The sequence below is a fragment of the Amyelois transitella genome, chromosome 13 (genome assembly GCF_032362555.1).
Source record: "Amyelois transitella isolate CPQ chromosome 13, ilAmyTran1.1, whole genome shotgun sequence".
NCBI lineage: Eukaryota > Metazoa > Arthropoda > Insecta > Lepidoptera > Pyralidae > Amyelois > Amyelois transitella.
This window is the reverse complement of record NC_083516.1, coordinates 3,414,728-3,435,192: the sequence shown is the minus strand read 5'-3', so window position 1 is coordinate 3,435,192 and position 20,465 is coordinate 3,414,728. Positions and strand designations below refer to the sequence as shown.

General features: G+C 38.8%; 1 protein-coding gene across 1 annotated transcript; it reads left to right on the top strand.

The window, feature by feature from the left end:
- Positions 1–58: 58 nt before the first annotated feature.
- Positions 59–20,407, top strand: LOC106138301 (pre-mRNA-processing-splicing factor 8). Its single transcript, XM_060947147.1, has 35 exons — positions 59–224; positions 330–529; positions 1,381–2,269; positions 2,456–2,706; positions 2,957–3,119; positions 3,358–3,575; positions 3,758–3,984; positions 4,293–4,437; positions 4,654–4,835; positions 5,060–5,266; positions 5,445–5,735; positions 5,999–6,191; positions 7,197–7,384; positions 7,778–8,016; positions 8,380–8,526; positions 8,883–9,033; positions 9,395–9,602; positions 9,906–10,111; positions 10,464–10,654; positions 11,489–11,624; positions 11,916–12,085; positions 12,241–12,388; positions 12,659–12,787; positions 13,070–13,230; positions 13,683–13,874; positions 14,128–14,322; positions 14,778–14,949; positions 15,264–15,377; positions 15,721–15,894; positions 16,486–16,679; positions 17,343–17,558; positions 18,184–18,349; positions 18,971–19,174; positions 19,600–19,879; positions 20,217–20,407. Exons 2-35 carry the CDS (start codon positions 343–345, stop codon positions 20,375–20,377), a joined length of 7,095 nt encoding a protein of 2,364 aa, XP_060803130.1. The 5' UTR covers positions 59–224; positions 330–342; the 3' UTR covers positions 20,378–20,407.
- Positions 20,408–20,465: the final 58 nt, after the last annotated feature.

Here is a 20,465-nt window from a genome sequence, read left to right as displayed (position 1 = left end):
CGTGACGGCTTAACGGAAGTGTGGCTGTTTAATTTTTTGTGCTCAGCTGAGAAAAAAAAATTATTTTGCTTTGCAAATGGCGGTCTCATCGCTGTCATTTCATTTTACTTTACATGTGAAACTGGAAATAAATTTTACGTGTTTGAAGATATAATGCCGTAAATCGGCATGTTATTTGATAGGACTGATTCCTAAAACAGATTTATTTGTGAAATATAAGAAACGTGAGTATTTTGTGTGCACATCCGTGCCGGCTTATTTACCACGCTTGTTTTTGCGTTGCTGATGCTTCCAAGATAAGATTTGTTATTTCTGGCTCGTGGTTGTAGAAGGCGCGCAGCCATGTCGCTGCCGCCGTACTTGCTGGGGCCCAACCCCTGGGCCACTATGATGGCGCAGCAGCAGCTAGCTGCGGCTCAACAGGCAGCATTGCAAGCTCATGCCGCCGCCGCTGCAGCTGCGCCTCCGGTGCCGCCCGCGCAGCCACCAAAACCACATCATATTTCTGAAGAAAAGATCAAAGAAAAAGGTAATGATCACATTGATAAAGACAATTTTTTTTATTTGTTTTCATTCATGTGAGCATATTTTACTTCAATATAATGACCATAACCTTGTTCGTTTATAGTTTAAAATTTGCATATTTCCAATTGTATTTGTACCTCTTGGCTGGTTTGGCATAAGATAGTGAGTATGTGACAACTGACTTATGCACCATTCATATGAACAGCACTTTGCTGTAGTTCAGCTAACTGCAAACTGTCAACAAAGGAAACTGCAAATTTGCATCGTAGCAAACTGCTGTTGATGCAGCAAACTACTGGGCTGTTGATGGCTGCAGTCCATCAATGCCAACAGGGTTGTATGCTTTGGTCCGGTAATCTGTTACCATTGGTCAGTGCATGCCCAGACTATGAATTTAATGCTGTCTCTTCTATGTAAAACCTATATCAACGGCACCTATGTAAGTGCCAGATGCCAGTCTCCATTTACATAATATGTAATGAAATATTAAATAGGTATCTTTTTTTTTTGAGGAAAATATTATTTTGCTTTAATTATAAGTTTATAATGCAATTGTTGCACAAACAATATTCACTAAAAGCAATGGAGTGGTTTGTCTGTTGTTGTTTTGTATAGATAGTTGTATCCCTACCTAAACCAAGCTGTCAGTTTTTTAGCCAAAACTGAAAGCATTTCCAAGGGATATAGTAATTGCAATCTGATATTCTCTTCCATGCATATCAACATGGAAGATGCTGAACATTGCACACAAAAACAAATTTTGTTCCTTTAAGGTACTAAGAACAAAGTAATTTTTTGTTTGGTATCTTTTATCAACTGGTATTATAATCCTATTATCAACAATTTTTTCAACAGCTCAAAAATGGCTGCAAATACAGTCGAAACGCTTCTCAGAAAAGCGAAAGTTTGGCTTTGTGGATGCTCAGAAAGAAGACATGCCTCCAGAGCACATCAGGAAGATCATAAGAGACCATGGTGACATGACGAGTCGCAAGTACCGTCATGACAAACGTGTTTACCTTGGAGCCTTGAAATACATGCCCCATGCAGTCATGAAGTTGCTTGAAAATATGCCAATGCCATGGGAGCAGATTAGGGATGTCAAAGTACTGTATCACATCACTGGAGCTATCACATTTGTCAATGAGATTCCCTGGGTAATTGAACCAGTGTATATAGCTCAATGGGGAACCATGTGGATTATGATGAGGAGAGAGAAACGAGACCGTAGGCACTTTAAGCGTATGCGATTTCCTCCATTTGATGATGAGGAGCCCCCATTAGACTACGCTGACAATATCTTAGATGTCGAGCCTCTAGAGCCTATTCAAATAGAATTGGACTCTGAAGAGGATGGTGCAGTTGCTTCTTGGTTCTATGATCATAAACCACTGCTAAATACTAAACATGTAAATGGTTCAACATATAGACGATGGAATCTGACACTACCACAGATGGCAACTCTGTATCGGCTTGCCAATCAACTGCTTACAGATTTGGTGGATGATAATTATTTTTACCTCTTTGATTCAAAAAGTTTTTTCACTGCCAAAGCTCTAAATATGGCAATCCCTGGTGGACCTAAGTTTGAGCCGTTAGTAAAGGATAATTCAGCAGGTGATGAAGATTGGAATGAATTCAATGACATCAATAAGATTATCATTCGTCAGCCAATCAGAACAGAGTACAGGATTGCTTTTCCTTATTTGTACAACAACCTTCCACATTTTGTGCAGTTGTCCTGGTAAGTTGTATTTTTTTTATATACATATATTATGTTTCTTAATTTGTTCATAAACAACAGCTGACTTTGTTAGTTTAGACAAAACAAAATAAATATTATTTAATACCCCTGCATCATTTAAACATTATATCACATCATGAACAATTTCTTTACTTCACTTTACATGCACAATTACTCTACTTACAGGTACCATACCCCAAATGTGGTGTACATCAAAACTGAGGATCCTGATCTTCCAGCTTTTTATTTCGACCCTCTTATTAACCCGATATCTCACAGACACTCCGTGAAGTCCTTAGACCCTGTTCCGGACGAGGAAGAGTTTGTTCTTCCGGAGGAAATATCCCCATTCCTGCAAGAGACGGCTCTGTACACAGATAACACAGCAAATGGAATATCTTTGCTTTGGGCACCTAGGCCATTTAACACTAGATCAGGTAAATTGTTTTAGAGAGTTTGGGCTTCCAATAGATTTAATATATTTATAATATTTGATTTTTGTTCATCATTGTATAGCTTTTGATTGGGCTAACACATTGCATTAGTTTTAAAGGTTTATTTTAAGGCAAAGGATGAAACACTAACATTCTACTACTACAGCTTGATCTTGTTTGTAGATACCTTTTCCAAATAAATAATTAAATCATAACATAGTGCAAAAGGCATAATTTTATATGTTATTCTAAGGTCGTACTCGCCGCGCTATCGACGTGCCCCTGGTGAAGACCTGGTACAAGGAACACTGTCCTCCAGGGCAGCCAGTTAAAGTCAGGGTTTCGTACCAGAAACTGCTGAAGTATTATGTGCTGAATGCACTTAAGCATAGACCTCCTAAGCCTCAGAAGAAGAGGTAAGTTTTATAATTATATCTTTTTAACAGTAATGTTGTATGAATTTAGCTCTTGATGTAAAGTTATTTGATTAGGCTATGTGCCTTTTTAACAAGGTTTACAGATAGATTTCACATCTTTTCACATATTTTTTGTTGTGAAAAAAAGCAAAATATACTTGTTGCTTGTGTTTTTCCTAATTTCTAGATACTGAACTAGATCATAAAAAAATAATTTTGTTTTTCTGTTTTTTACTAGGTACCTTTTCCGCTCTTTCAAGTCAACAAAATTCTTCCAAACTACCACCCTGGACTGGGTAGAAGCAGGTTTACAAGTCTGTCGCCAAGGTTACAACATGCTGAACCTGCTCATCCATAGGAAGAACTTGAATTACCTACATCTGGACTACAATTTCAACTTGAAGCCTGTGAAAACACTCACTACCAAAGAAAGAAAGAAATCTCGATTTGGAAATGGTAAATTCTTAAAGTTATATCCTGTTTAATGTAATTTTACAGAGAATAAAGCGTATATATTTTATTTAGAATTGGTTGAATTTTATACAAATTAAGGCTCAGATTTTATATAACTTCTTTTGATCATTGTCTATATTGTTTTCATCAATGACAATCTTTTCACACTTTAAATGCTTTCCCAGCATTCCACTTGTGTCGCGAGATCCTCCGCCTGACGAAGCTGATCGTGGACTCTCACGTGCAGTATCGCCTGAACAACGTGGACTCGTTCCAGCTGGCCGACGGCTTGCAGTACATCTTCGCTCACGTCGGCCAGCTCACCGGCATGTACCGGTACAAGTACAAACTGATGAGGCAGATCAGGATGTGCAAGGACTTGAAGCACCTCATCTATTATAGATTTAATACCGTAAGTCGTTTAGATTTTATTCTAAATTTTATATTCATTTTCATATGAAAATGTTCAAATATCAACCCTCGCACTTTCATTGGTAGCCCCAAGCATGTAATGAAAATAGAGAACCGCGATTTTCCGAAAAATTAAAGGAATTTAGACTCTCAGGATGTTGTATAAGAATAAATTAAAAAAATTTAATGTGGAGAAATATTTAACTGTGATTGTACAGCGTATAATTGCAATCTGTTATCTAATTTTTCGTCAGAGATGTGGAGTCATATGGTATTGAAATGTATTATGAATGTTGGTTTGTTCCCCAGGGTCCGGTATCGAAGGGCCCCGGGTGCGGTTTCTGGGCGCCGGGCTGGCGCGTGTGGCTGTTCTTCATGCGCGGCATCACGCCGCTGCTGGAGCGATGGCTCGGCAATTTACTGTCCAGGCAGTTTGAAGGACGACATTCCAAAGGTTAGTTTTATATATCCTAAAATACCTGTATAAACATCTTTTAGGCTTCAGCAGCCCTCTCGATAGTGAATAGTGGAAGACAACTTATGTTTTATCGCAATTTGTTATTTTTCTATGTTGCTAAATGATATTTATTGCCTGGAGCCAAATATTCAAAATAAATTTCTTAACTTTTTTTTTTAATTTTTTTTTTAAATAATTCAAATTTTTTCACAGGCGTGGCTAAAACGGTGACGAAGCAGCGCGTCGAATCTCACTTCGACTTAGAGCTGCGTGCGTCTGTAATGCACGACATCGTGGACATGATGCCAGAAGGTATCAAGCAGAACAAGGCTAGGACTATACTGCAGCATCTGTCAGAAGCTTGGCGGTGCTGGAAAGCTAATATACCATGGAAGGTAAGTTATAAAAACATTGTGTTTTGCTTAAAACAACAAAATGATCGCATCTCACTTGGACTTTGAGCTGCAATTGAGACACTCAAAATGTATTGCATTGACGTGTCTCGAACCATGGTTTATAATTAATCTTTTAAGACTTTGTAATTTCTGGTTTGATATTTTGATACATATGCCAGTTACCTTTTCTTTTATAGAATACAGTTTTTTTTTTTCAAATTTAGGTGCCTGGTTTGCCCACTCCAATCGAGAACATGATCCTCCGATACGTGAAGATGAAGGCTGACTGGTGGACGAACACCGCTCACTACAACCGCGAGAGAATCCGCCGCGGCGCCACTGTCGATAAGACCGTGTGCAAGAAGAACTTGGGACGACTCACCAGACTATACTTGAAAGCGGAACAGGAACGGCAGCATAACTATCTGAAGGTGAATTTCAAAAGAAAGGTTTTTCTTTATTTAATGGCTACCAACCTTCCGGTTATCGTCGCCGAATCATGAGAGGAGTGCGCTGTTCTCGCGTTTGCTCTAACAGCGCACCATTTCTTTACTACTTACAAAACCTTGTAAGTTTGAATAGGCATCTAATTTGAGTAATCTTTCACAGGATGGTCCATACATATCTCCTGAGGAAGCCGTAGCTATTTACACTACCACCGTCCATTGGTTGGAATCACGGCGATTCGCTCCAATACCCTTCCCGCCTCTATCATACAAACACGACACGAAGCTACTGATTTTAGCTCTAGAAAGGCTGAAAGAAGCATACAGCGTCAAGTCTAGACTGAATCAGAGTCAGCGAGAAGAACTGGGTTTGATTGAACAGGCATACGATAATCCTCACGAGGCGCTTTCAAGAATCAAGCGTCATTTGCTCACACAGAGGACTTTTAGAGAGGTTTGTTATGTTTATTTAAGTTTTTATCCTTTTTCTGTGTATACGCATTTGTGGTTATGTCATTGTAAATATTCGGTCCGTAAAATACACCTGATATTTTCTTTTATAATGATTATGCTCATATCTTTTCTTTTTCTACAAGAGCTTAGTTAAATATAAGGTGCATTTCAAAATGTTATTACATTTAATGTGTGTAATAAGAGTATGATTAGGAACACATAAAAAGGTAAACACACATAAAAAGGTCTTTTGTATTTCCACAGGTCGGCATAGAATTTATGGATCTTTATTCTCACCTTGTCCCTGTGTACGACGTGGAGCCGCTAGAGAAGATAACAGACGCGTACCTCGACCAATACTTGTGGTACGAAGCGGACAAACGTCGGCTACTGCCGCCGTGGGTCAAACCTGCCGATACCGAGCCGTCGCCGCTACTCGTCTACAAATGGTGTCAGGGTGAGTTTACACTGATATATATAAGATATAAGATATTATATATATTATATATGATATGATATTATATGACGTGGAACCGCTAGAGAAAATAATTGAAGCGTACCTCGATCAATACCTAAGTTTATATTTAGGTGAGTGTGTTTACCAGGTGATGTGGAGCCGCTGGAGAAGATCCAGTATTTATGGTGAAAAGAGGACAAAAATACGTTTTGGTTCCCAAAGCGTATCGTAAATTAATTATATTTCAAGTGCAGATTTTTTTAAATAGGGCAACAAGAAGAATAAACAGAAGCTTATGTGATTGCCCATAGTGTGCGTTGTGGCAAAGGAGATCTGTATGTCCATACCATCCCCTTGTTACAAACCTCACTTTGGTTGATTGCGCATCTCGTCGACTGAAGATATTCTACATTCAGAAGAAAAGTAGTATTCTTTTGCACAATTTCTTTATTTTTTTTTTATAAATGTCGTTTTTGTAAAGTTTAAGCATAGTGTAAAAACCAGTGATTACAAATACGTTCTGAATTTAACTGTAGAGCGCTCTATCTCTTTTTAATCCACACATGTCAAAAGGTCTACCAGTCATGTCATAGTCTTGTCATGTACCAATCCAACTCTGAGTTTTGTACATTATTTTGAGCTTACCAATGTTCTTACAGTGAAGGGAACCATCAGGCATCAGGCTACTGAATGTGTTAGTTAGGTAACCCTGCAAATCTACTCGCTTTGTATGTAAGTGAGGACTTCGGGACTAACGCTAGAAAAACGAACTCATGTTTAACATCTGTATTAGCTAAATTGAAGATCTTTAATGATTGATTAACTTTTATTACGAAAAAAGCTTATGAGGAACATTATCCATTAAAAGTCCATGTATTTAGAATTTACTTACAATCTGGAAAATCTATATGGCGGCAACTACTATCTATGTCTGTCACCACTTGTTCCAATTTAAATGTTTCAAATAGATTTCGTAAGGTCATTCATATTGATTTTCAACGGCAGGTATCAACAACCTACAAGACGTGTGGGAGGTCGGAGACGGCGAATGTAACGTGCTGTTGGAGTCGCGTTTCGAGAAGCTGTACGAGAAGATTGACTTGACGCTGCTCAACCGACTGCTGAGGCTGATCGTCGATCACAACATAGCCGATTACATGACTGCTAAGAACAACGTCGTTATTAATTACAAGGTCAGTACTGAAGTGATATCTCTGTACCAGGATTAGGGCTGCGTGGTTCTGGCAACTCCCATCGCTTTCTCGTGGATATCGTAAAATAAGATAGGTATATATCTAGCTTACCCAATACCGGATAATGGTCCGAAGGTGCACCCTGGCTTCTCTCCAGAGAGATTAGGTGTAACCAGGGTTGATTTTGATATTTTTGGGGGTAGTGTAGTTTTGTCCTATAATTTTACGCATTTCATCAGTTTAACGAACGTAACCACTCATACTTACTGTGTAATAGGTTCTGTATACCTATACAGTATTTATCTTGTCCATTAAAACAATTCTATTGCCACAGGTATTTATATTTTTTAGTTACACAAATGTATCTGTTTCATCCATTATTTCCTTCCACAGGACATGAACCACACGAATTCCTACGGAATAATCCGCGGTCTACAATTTGCTTCCTTCATCGTGCAATACTACGGTCTAGTGCTAGATTTGCTAGTGCTTGGTCTACAGCGTGCCAGCGAGATGGCGGGTCCACCGCAGTTGCCAAACGACTTTCTCTCCTATCAGGACCGCCAGACAGAGACCGCTCATCCTATAAGGCTGTACTGTCGTTATGTGGACAGGATTCATATATTCTTCAGGTCAGTTTATGTATCAACATTCCTGTATATACTTATCGTGGAGCCCTTTTATTACTTTTCTGGACTTGCATTGATAAAAGAGTTATTTCAACTTTTTTGAAATAATTTCTCAAAGTTCTTACGACAGCTGTCTGCGACAGCTGCCTGCGCTACTTTTTACTAATTTGTTCTTAATGCAATAAATAATCTTATCATTATCCTTTATGACGGCCTCTGTGGCGCAGCAGTAATACAGCTGTGACACCGAAGATCCCGGGTTCGAATCCCTATCAGGGCATGATGTGTCATAACTCTTTTCTGATTGTCTTGAGTCTTGGATGTTTATATACACATAAGTACTTATTAATATATATTTCTAATCAGGTTCACCGCTGAGGAAGCCAGGGACCTTATCCAACGTTACCTGACTGAACATCCGGACCCGAACAACGAGAACATAGTGGGCTACAACAACAAGAAGTGCTGGCCCAGAGACGCCCGCATGAGGCTCATGAAACACGACGTCAACCTGTGAGTTATACATACACATAATGATTAAATCTGCATCTATTCTAATATCACAGTTACTATACACATTGAAGGTGATTTTGGAACTTATGGAGATTTCAAAAACGTACACTTAGCCGATTAGTAGGCGACCAAAGTTTATTTTCCTTACCTTTTCAAAACTTATTTTGAGAAGGTTTGACGGTATAAATCGTTATGTGTTTCAACAGATTATGTTTTTCACTTTACGGGGGTTTCGTCACAGCTAGAATAATAAAAGTTAGATAAAATCTGTGACCATATTATCCCATTTTATAGTAATCTCACTATTTATATCGATGATAGCATGTAACAATTGAACATATAATGTTTTTGTACAGTGGACGCGCAGTCTTCTGGGACATCAAGAATCGTCTGCCTCGTTCGGTGACCACCATACAATGGGAAAACAGTTTCGTGTCTGTATATTCCAAGGACAATCCAAATCTACTATTCAACATGGCCGGCTTTGAATGCAGGATTTTACCCAAAGTAAGTTATTCCTTTGGCTTCTTGTGCACAATTATTCTTTAATACATCAACTTTTATTGCCAACAAAATATTTATACCTATTTTACAGCCCAATGTCAATTATTGTTTTCTCTAGGCTACACACATACGTAAAAGTTACAAGCGGAAGACGCCAGAATATTTGTGAGGACGCTCGCGGCGCCGCCTGCGTGAAGGGAATTATACCGTTAGATTCTCTCTTAGATCATATAAGGGACCTCCATAGGATAGAATGTCTGCGTTTCAAACAAAATTAATAAATCTGTGTCACTTTCAACAACATAGCAACAATAGGGGAAGAATGCATCACTATCAACTTTAAAATATCTTTAATTTTCAACAGTGCCGGAGCCAAAACGAGGAGCTATCACATCGCGACGGCGTCTGGAACCTTCAGAACGAAGTGACCAAAGAAAGAACTGCTCAATGTTACCTCCGAGTGGACGACGAATCTCTCGCGCGATTCCACAACAGAGTGCGACAGATTCTTATGGCGTCTGGTTCGACCACTTTCACTAAGATCGTCAATAAGTGGAATACAGCGCTCATTGGTGAGTAATACCTATATGTTTACGAACGGTTGCCCGCAACCTTACTCAAATGTGAATTGTAGTTGGTTTGTATTTTTACACAGCAAGCAGCTTCGAAACTTTTGCATTTATAATATTAGCATGGAGTTGGAGTAAGAATTAGTAAAGTGATATTTTATCTTTCGTGCAGTAATGTTTTCAGATGCCCATGTTTATGATGATGGCATGTTAGAATTGGACGATTCTATTCTTCCTCTTAATTTCGCAGTAGTCCGCAAAGGATGTACACAAAATGTTAATGTAAAATCATGTTATTTCTCATAGGTCTAATGACGTACTTCCGCGAAGCAGTGGTCAATACCCAAGAACTCCTAGACCTGCTGGTGAAGTGTGAAAACAAAATTCAGACCCGTATCAAGATCGGTCTGAACTCTAAAATGCCTTCCCGTTTCCCGCCCGTGGTGTTCTACACGCCCAAAGAGCTGGGTGGGCTCGGCATGTTGTCTATGGGTCATGTTTTGATACCACAGGTAGGATTTATTATAATTTGATTCCTAATGGGTTTTCCAATCTTAAATCTGCACTTTAGACTGCACAATGTTGTTTTTATCTGGTTTGAAGCTGCTATTATAAGGCTTCATGCAAGAGTAAGATATCTCAGTTACTTTTATTGGGTAGTCTGATGCACGCATTAGTTACGCATGCTGTTAGAAAATGCATTTAGCATTAAGTACGCCCATTGTATCAACATTGTTTGTACAATAAAAGTTTAATATATAAACATTTAAGTTTACTATTAATTTCCCCATGAAAAAAGAAAATCAATATGCGGCCTTGTTACACTGTAATCTCTTCATACTAATAATCAAATTCTTTTCACAGTCTGATCTCCGCTGGTCGAAGCAAACAGACGTGGGCATCACTCACTTCCGCTCCGGTATGTCTCACGATGAAGACCAGCTGATCCCCAACTTGTACCGCTACATTCAGCCTTGGGAGGCCGAGTTCGTGGACTCGCAGCGAGTGTGGGCTGAGTATGCGCTGAAGAGACAAGAAGCTAATGCACAGAACAGGTCAGTTGATCCTATTTCTTTATTTATTAATTATTTGAAGTATTGATATATCGCAATAAAACGGCTTTTGAAAAGTGGACATCGTTAAAAAAGTTATACCGATCCTTCTAACACAAAATTTAAGGGTACGCGAATTTTTATGGAATTGCATTAGTTCAATCGTTTACTTGCTCGACGCGTTTGATCGAGTAAAACTCGCACTGACCCTTAAGTTTTGTGTTATGGTAAACAGTTGAACACTAACATTGTGGAATTGTATATTCTACCCTGAAGTACGTTTTGCTTGCTGAAACGTGGATAATTAAAAATATATGTAAGCTGAATTAAAAGTGTGTCATTTAATCCTCGTCTATTAAATACACTTGTAAATAAGATTGGTATTTGAAGTGATGAATAGCGTAGGGGTCCCGAAGCCGGACAGCCGTGTGGCCCGGGGCCGCGGAGCTGCGCGCGGGCGTCGATCGCGTCCGCACGCGGCCCCGCGGCTGAAAGCACGCTCACTGATCAAATGCCACTCTTAAATCGTACACTCAACTTTTGCCGAAGTTATATTTTTCTTGTTAAATTGTAGTGATAAATTAGAAGCGTTATCACATAGCTTGTCATTTCAGACAAGATTTAACTAAGTTTTTACAATTGTGTATCTTTCTAACATCTTATATCTTCTTTACAAACTAAAATGTATTTATATATATACAGTATTTTTGATTAACACGCAAGAAATCTTTCGCGTCTATGACTGTAAACTATATTTATGCGCCATCACAAAAGAGGCGGAAAGAACTGAATTATCGTTCGTATTAGCTACGTGCAAATAAAATTCGTTTGTTTTAGGCGTCTAACGCTGGAAGATTTGGAAGACTCCTGGGACAGAGGCATACCGAGAATCAACACACTTTTCCAGAAGGACAGACACACCCTCGCTTATGATAAGGGGTGGCGTATACGTACAGAGTTCAAACAATATCAGGTAACCAGTCTTTTTGATTCATTAGGTAGGCATTTACAAATATATATCCGCAACTATGTTATCTTTTTTTAAATACAGGGCCGGCGATCAGACAGACATCTATGGGCCGCCTAGTGTTTGATTATTTGCAAATTGAATCATAATTATTTAAATTGCTTTAACTATATTTCAGAAATAATGTTTGTCATCGCATTCTAAATAATATAAAACACTGATATGCAAAAAACATTCCGTAAAGGTTTTTCATCCATTTATAACAGTTTGAGAAGCATAACGTCGTATTTTTTATAGGTTCTCAAACAAAATCCGTTCTGGTGGACGCATCAGCGCCACGATGGCAAGCTGTGGAACCTTAACAACTACCGCACGGACATGATCCAAGCTTTGGGAGGCGTGGAGGGAATCCTGGAACACACGCTCTTCAAGGGCACGTATTTCCCCACTTGGGAGGGTCTCTTCTGGTAAGTACCAAATGTCATAATGTTTTCGTTGAAAGTATCTAATTAAAATGATTGCCTTTTAATTAAAAGCTTTGATCCTCGGTCCCGTGGAATATTCTAGAAGTTGAAAAAGACATTTTTTTTATCTCTTAAATGTGACATTATTTTTTGTCCAGGGAAAAGGCATCAGGCTTCGAAGAGTCGATGAAGTACAAGAAGTTAACCAATGCCCAGCGGTCTGGTTTGAATCAGATTCCGAACCGACGGTTCACACTGTGGTGGTCGCCCACTATCAACAGGGCTAATGTGTACGTCGGTTTCCAGGTATGTGGCATTCAACAAATATATTAGCTTTTGCTTTGGGTATTTGGGGAATTGATAAACATATCTGCATAGATGTATACTACATATTTGCCTATCCAGTTTCTTACAAAACCTCTTGTTCTAATTTGCCACTGGGGCGTGAAGAAAACCAAATTGAAGGCTACTGAACTGCATTCTGAATGAATGAATCTGATGAATTTAGGAATATGATTTGGAAAATATGATTGTTTCGATTTATTTTGTGCAGTGATAATCTTTGATCCTTTTTAGGTACAATTGGACCTGACTGGAATATTCATGCACGGGAAGATCCCTACTCTAAAAATCTCCCTGATTCAAATCTTCAGGGCTCACTTGTGGCAGAAGGTGCACGAATCTATCGTCATGGACTTGTGTCAAGTAAGTAACTACACCTTTATTAAAATTGGAATTTTTGTTTTATTATTATTAAAAAGAAGTGTCAATCTTCCATGATTTATCTCTGACGTTAGTCCCGGTTACGCCTCCTTAGCAAAGAGCCCGGAGTGCGCATGATATATACATATATACAATAAAATATTATTATTGTGACTGATTTGCATATTGAAGCTGGTAAGTCCAATTGTTAAGAGATTTACGACCACATTTAGGCAAAACTGATCAATTATATTTCGAGTGACAAATGTCATCTTTTTCTGTCAGGTATTCGATCAAGAGCTGGACGCATTAGAGATTGAAACAGTACAAAAGGAGACTATTCACCCGCGTAAATCCTACAAGATGAACTCGTCTTGTGCCGACATCTTGCTGTTCTCGGCTTACAAGTGGAACGTGTCTCGGCCGTCGCTCCTGGCTGATACCAAGTGAGTTATTTAAATAGTTGGAATGACGGTGAAAACCTAAAATGAGTTTTTCCGCAATTAAAATAAATTGATTTTGTTTTAAACAGCTTTCGATGACTGTAGAATTAAACTGGGTTTTAATCCATTCGGGGCATGTCTGTTTTCTGTGTTAATTATTCAGTTAACTGCTTTTCTTATGACGAGGGTGAAATTGTGTGAAAACCTAATTCAGAACTGAATGTGAAATCGTAGCGAGCGACTAGTTGAGATTACAACAAAATCATTACTCTAAATAAACATTCTATTTCGCACAAATGAAATAGTACAATCAACAACATACCAATCTACACAAATTCACTGGAAATTCGCAAATTTATCACCACGTCATAGAGTTTCATGTGGGGCACATCAAGTTTGATATGCTTTGACTGTACTGTGAAATTATTATCTTTTTTTTTCAATACTTATCACAGGGACACAATGGACAACACGACAACACAGAAATACTGGCTAGACATCCAGCTTCGTTGGGGCGACTACGATTCCCACGACGTGGAGAGATACGCCCGCGCGAAGTTCCTGGATTACACTACGGATAACATGTCCATATACCCCTCACCCACTGGACTGCTCATAGCGATTGACTTGGCTTATAATTTGCACAGGTGAGATATGATATTTTATGTGGCTTAACTAGACGCAAGGTTTCTTAGAGAGCTGTGGAGAATATTTGTTTTGTCCCTAATATAAATGATCATCTCAGGTTTGGTCAACATGTAATTACTTTGCCTCTTCCTATGCCATAGAAGTCAACTAAAATTATAAACCATCAATGTCCGAGACATGTTAATGTCAAGCATATTTTTGACAAAAGGCTATTATTCCTTTGTTTATACTAAATTTAACTTTTTTGTACAGTGCATACGGCAATTGGTTCCCCGGCTGCAAGCCGCTCATCCAACAAGCTATGGCCAAAATCATGAAGGCTAACCCTGCCTTGTATGTACTGCGAGAGAGAATACGCAAAGCTCTCCAACTATACTCGTCTGAGCCCACGGAGCCTTATCTGTCCAGTCAGAATTATGGAGAACTGTTCTCCAACCAAATCATTTGGTAAGTATAATTACGATGTTGCAATTTGTTTTTGAGAATAAAATAGAAAGTTTCAAAAACCCTAAGTGAGTATACTCATAGTTTTTCGTAACTTTTCAACTTCAGACAGACAAGGGAAAAACCAACTTTTCAAATAAAGACCTCCGCCCGTGGCAGTATGGCTATATACAAACATAATATATTGGTCTACTCCTAGAGCGGAGTTCACTGGCACAGGTATTTCCATACCTAAAAGTGGACTCCAACTACCATCTATGTGTAAATGTGTTACTTACCGAAATAAACCATTTTTTTTTTGTGTTATTAAGGCAGTTTTCTCCGCACTTTGATAGTATTTGAATGAACGAAGTATGAAAACTTCAAATAGTAATAGTAAAAAGACGTAATTATAATAAGACTGAAATAAAAAAATAAATAAAACTAAATAAGGTTACAATAATTGAATGCTGTAACAGGTTCGTGGACGATACAAACGTGTATCGCGTGACCATCCACAAGACATTCGAAGGCAACTTGACGACGAAGCCGATCAACGGCGCAATCTTTATTTTCAACCCGCGCACCGGACAACTCTTCCTCAAGATCATTCACACCAGCGTGTGGGCGGGACAGAAGCGTCTTGGACAGGTACAGTATTACCACTTTTATTAGTTAGCCCACAAGGGATATAGGCGTGATATGAATTTATGCATAAGTTACACAGATGTATCTGCGCAGAAGTTTAATTTTAGGATAACGATAAAATATCTGAGTGGTTCGGGATATCAGAGCGCGAAACCCGCGAACTGAACTGCTATTGTTATTTTCTACTAGGAGCGAGATAGCTGGAAATATTTGGTTTTTGGATTTTAAGTTTAATGTACTTGCAATAAGGTCGTTGTTTTATTGAGTTTATTTTTATACATAAATTGCTTAATACATAAATATTTGTTCATATACAGCTCGCTAAATGGAAGACAGCCGAAGAAGTCGCCGCGTTGATTCGCTCATTGCCGGTGGAGGAGCAGCCCAAACAAATCATCGTCACCAGAAAAGGAATGTTGGATCCACTCGAGGTGAGAATTACTGTTAAACAGCTGTTATTGTTTCATCATTATTATCATATGTTACATAGTAAGCTGTGTTTCTTTAAAATTCCACTACCTAACCTAGGTGATTTGACGAGGTTTCTGGTAGTAGTATAGCTTTTTAGCTCCCGATATAGTACGTTTTACAATTTTTTATGAACAAGACATAAGAATGTGGATAAAGCGAAAATGAAAACAAAGTATGCTGGGATCGTAGCACTCGGAAAGATGTACTTTTTGTGTGATTTTATGTATATATATATATCTATTTTTTGTTCTGAATAATTTGTAGCATTGTACAAATAAATAAATATATATTTTTCTCCTATAGGTGCACTTGCTAGATTTCCCGAACATCGTGATCAAAGGCTCGGAGCTACAGCTGCCGTTCCAGGCGTGCCTCAAAGTGGAGAAGTTCGGGGACCTCATTCTCAAGGCTACCGAACCACAGATGGTGCTGTTCAACTTGTACGACGACTGGTTAAAGACTATTTCATCCTACACTGTAAGTATACATACATTAATTCACGTCTTTATCCCTTATGGGGTAGACTACGTTAGTATTGTTATCCCATATATGATCTTTTTTCAGAAAATAATTGCTTCTATTTTGTTTTTTCTCTTCAATTTGAGATTGTTTTAGTTAATGGCAATACTGAGATACAACTAAGGCTCAATGCGACTTCCCATGAGGTTTTATATACGTGAAGAGTAATTTGAAATGATGAATAGCGTAGGGGTCCCGAAGCCGGACAGCCGTGTGGCCCGGGGCCGCGGAGCTGCGCGCGGGCGTCGATCGCGTCCGCACGCGGCCCCGCGGCTGAAAGCACGCTCACTGATCAAATTACTCTCAAAACACGAGAATTTAATTGTTATTATCTTATAAATTTTTGCACGTGATTTTGTGCAAAGTTTCTGTAGAGATCTGATATATTTATTTAAGAAAATTTGCGATTCAAAACATTCTGAAAAGTTTTTATACAGAGATGCAGCTTTAAAGTGAAACTTACATAATTGATTGAGCATCAATAAAAATATGCTATCTTGCCGCCTTGATAGCAATTAGTTTTTTAAAAGCCATTTATTTTTTTGCCAGGCCTTCAGTCGTCTTATTTTGATCCTGCGAGCGCTCCATGTGAACACTGAACGAACAAAAGTCCTACTTAAGCCGGATAAGACCACTTTGACCGAGCCGCATCATATTTGGCCGACGTTATCTGATGATGACTGGATAAAGGTGGAAGTGCAGCTCAAGGATCTCATTTTGGCAGATTATGGCAAGAAGAACAAGTGAGTATATAGCGTATTTTAACTTCGGAATGTAAGCTATTCTTTATAGTATTGAGTTGGTCATATTTGTCGATTAAGTCAAAAGGTTTGCTTTACTTGCAACATACTTCAGGAAAACATACTTGAAAACATTTCATGGTTATATCTGAAAGGTCTAGGTGGAAAAGGGAGAGGAAAACCCAAAGGCTTTCGAACAAAAAAAGAAAAAAAAATAGTCTTATAGGCCAAATCTATAACAAAGTTTTAGCTGACTATAGAAGAGATAATTTGAAGTGATGAATAGCGTAGGGGTCCCGAAGCCGGACAGCCGTGTGGCCCGGGGCCGCGGAGCTGCGCGCGGGCGTCGATCGCGTCCGCACGCGGCCCCGCGGCTGAAAGCACGCTCACTGATCAAATTATATTTCTCATAGTCAATTAAACTAAATCTAAAGATAACACTAACAAAAATATACTGCTCAAACCTATGATTGCATGACATTGAATTTGATAGATAGAATATAGGGGTAATATATAGACAGTCATGACAAATTTAAGAATTCCAACAAAATAAAACCCCCAAAAATCATACACTTAATTTCTGTGACAGTAAGATAGATTTAACGAATAATTTTCAGTATTACATACGTAAATCATTCATTTTGTTTTCATGCCTTTTCTTTGCAGTGTAAACGTTGCTTCTCTTACGCAATCTGAAATCCGTGATATCATCCTCGGTATGGAGATATCCGCTCCTTCAGCTCAGAGACAGCAGATTGCCGAGATTGAGAAGCAGAGCAAGGAACAGAGTCAACTCACAGCGACCACCACGAGGACCGTGAACAAGCACGGAGACGAAATCATCACCTCCACTACTAGCAACTATGAATCGCAGACTTTCAGGTATATATTTCATTCATAATACACGCTTATTTCCCGGCTGAGACTACATAATAAAGAGTTTTTACTTACGCTCCATACATTTTCATGTATGTCTTCATGGCGTGACATGAGCTCGTCGATTTAGGGTATTTTTTACCTGATCTTTTGACAGGACTATTTAATCGTGGTATGTTCATCTAGGCCATTTCCTACCAACATTCCTTTAACGTTCTCCTTTATTGATGATTTAAAAATTTACATCTTTTAATCGCCGCCGTGCTTACTACTCAGCGACATATTTTTACTTTTTTATTATTCTTCTCATTCTTCAACGTACATTATTCTTCTGGAGTTATTCCCCTTTCATTGGAGATGAGCCAGAGATGCACCTATGATTTTGAGGGTTAGGAAATCTTATTTGTAAAGATTTTTAAGTGTTTCTAATTGTCAAAAACCATTTTAAGTTGGTTGGTTATCGTGGGCACTCGATTCGGAGAGGAAATTCATATAATTTTAATAGTTTTTGATCTTTAATATATTTTTTTTTTCAGTAAAAACTGATAATGAAAAAAAAATTTTACAGCTTTTTTGGATAAGTAAATAACAGAAGAAAATATATAGTTGCATTTATATTTGTATTTTTTAGTTCAAAGACGGAATGGCGAGTGCGAGCGATCTCCGCCACGAATCTGCACCTGCGCACGAACCACATTTACGTGAGTTCGGACGACATCAAGGAGAGCGGCTACACCTACATCCTGCCGAAGAACTTGCTCAAGAAATTCGTCACCATTTCCGATTTGAGAGCGCAGGTAAAGTTGTCGTTGTTTTTAATGGGGTTGATATATTTACACTTTGTCAGTGTTACACGAAAAAGGCTATATTTAGCTTAAAATTTCAAAAGTGCCGTGTGGTTCCCGGCACTATTACAAAAAAGAATAGGACCACTCCATCTCTTTCCCATGGATGTCGTAAAAGGCGACTAAGGGATAGGCTTATAAACTTAGGATTCCTCTTTTAGGCGATGGGCTAGCAACCTGTCACTATTTGAATCTCGGTTCTATCATTAAGCCAAATAGCTGAACGTGGCCATTCAGTCTTTTCAAGACTGTTGGCTCTGTCTACCCCGCAAGGGATATAGACGTGATCATATGTATGTATGTATGTAATTTCAAAATTATACCCATGACAATTATTTTATAATTTTTATAATATTCAATAAATTAGTAAAGATTAACGTCGTCTAAACTGCTATGCGGACTGACACGAGGTTTCACAATAAAGTGATAGGTCGCGTGGTGCTTGTGTGGAATTATGTGTGTGTGTCATCTAACAAAAAGGTTCAATCATGTATATTTATCATAAAGTAGATTTCATTATGTGTTGTTTTTTATTTTGATTTTATATGACGTAATCATATTTTTTTTATTTAGATCGCGTGCTACCTCTACGGCACATCGCCGCCTGACAACCCGATGGTGCGTGAAGTACAATGCGCGGTGGTTCCCCCGCAGTGGGGCACACACCAACAAGTGCACCTCCCGCGGCAGCTGCCCAAACATCCCGCATTACAGCATCTGCAGCCGCTGGGGTGGATGCATACCCAGCCTAATGAGCTGCCACAGCTCTCGCCCCAGGTTAGTTCAATAATGAGTTTAACTAAACAAGCCAGAGAAAACCTTGGGGTATGAGTTGCTATGTAATAACGATTAGGTAGGTAACTGCACAAACGTCGCGAGTTTTAACATTTGTTATCGTTAAGTAGCATACAGTGCATGCATGTATATCAAGCCTAATGACTTATCGTAACTATCGCTGGTCTTATTTTGCGAGAAAATAAGCAGCGAAACAACGCCTTCTACAAAAAAACCATGGCTTTGTAGTAGAGGTATGAAGGGGCCCAACTCGTACAGTATGCCGGGTAGCATTTACGGCGCGTAGGCAATTTACATGAGTGAGCACAACTTGATCAACACAAAATTTTGCATCCCGCTGTCAAAACTGAACCTAATCCGCCTTCCAGCTTTACCCAAACCATGCTTATAGTTTCTTTATTTTACAGGACATAACAACACACGCCAAAATTATGTCCGAGAATTCAAGCTGGGATGGTGAAAAGACAATCATCATCACATGCTCATTCACGCCTGGTTCCTGTTCGCTCACAGCATACAAACTGACCCCTAGTGGATATGAATGGGGATCAAGGAACACAGACAGGGGTAACAACCCTAAAGGATACTTGCCCAGCCATTATGAAAGAGTTCAGATGCTGCTGTCGGATAGATTCTTGGGCTACTTCATGGTTCCGTCTCAGGGAAGCTGGAATTATAACTTCATGGGTAAGTCATTACTTTGAAGTAATCTTTAGGGAAGTTTTTAAAACAATTTTTTTATTTGGAAAACGCACCCTCAGCTCTGTCCTTAGAAACCGAAAAATGCTGCTGATATTCATTTCCTGCCGGAAAGCATATTATTATCTAATAGTACCCCTAGATCATATACGTCAACATGCTCTTTTTATTTAGAAGAAGATATAGAAGTAAATAAAGGCATTTTGCATAATTCTGTTTTAGACTAAAAACTATGCTCGATCGTTTACCTTATAGCGACCATTCTTTTTAGGAGTAAAGAACGCCAGAAAACAACAATAACAATTTATTTTTGTCTATTGTTTAGGTGTGCGCCACGACCCTAACATGAAGTACGGCGTGCAGCTCGGCAATCCCCGCGAGTTCTACCACGAAGTGCACCGCCCCGCGCATTTCATGAACTTCGCGGCGATGGAGGACGCCACTGCGCCCACGCTGGCCGCAGATAGGGAAGACTTGTTCGCGTAGTAACGTAGTGTAAGAATACAAGTGTTTAATTTGCTAATTTGCTATGTTCAAAGAAATACTTTGTAATATAATAATAAAAATAAAATTT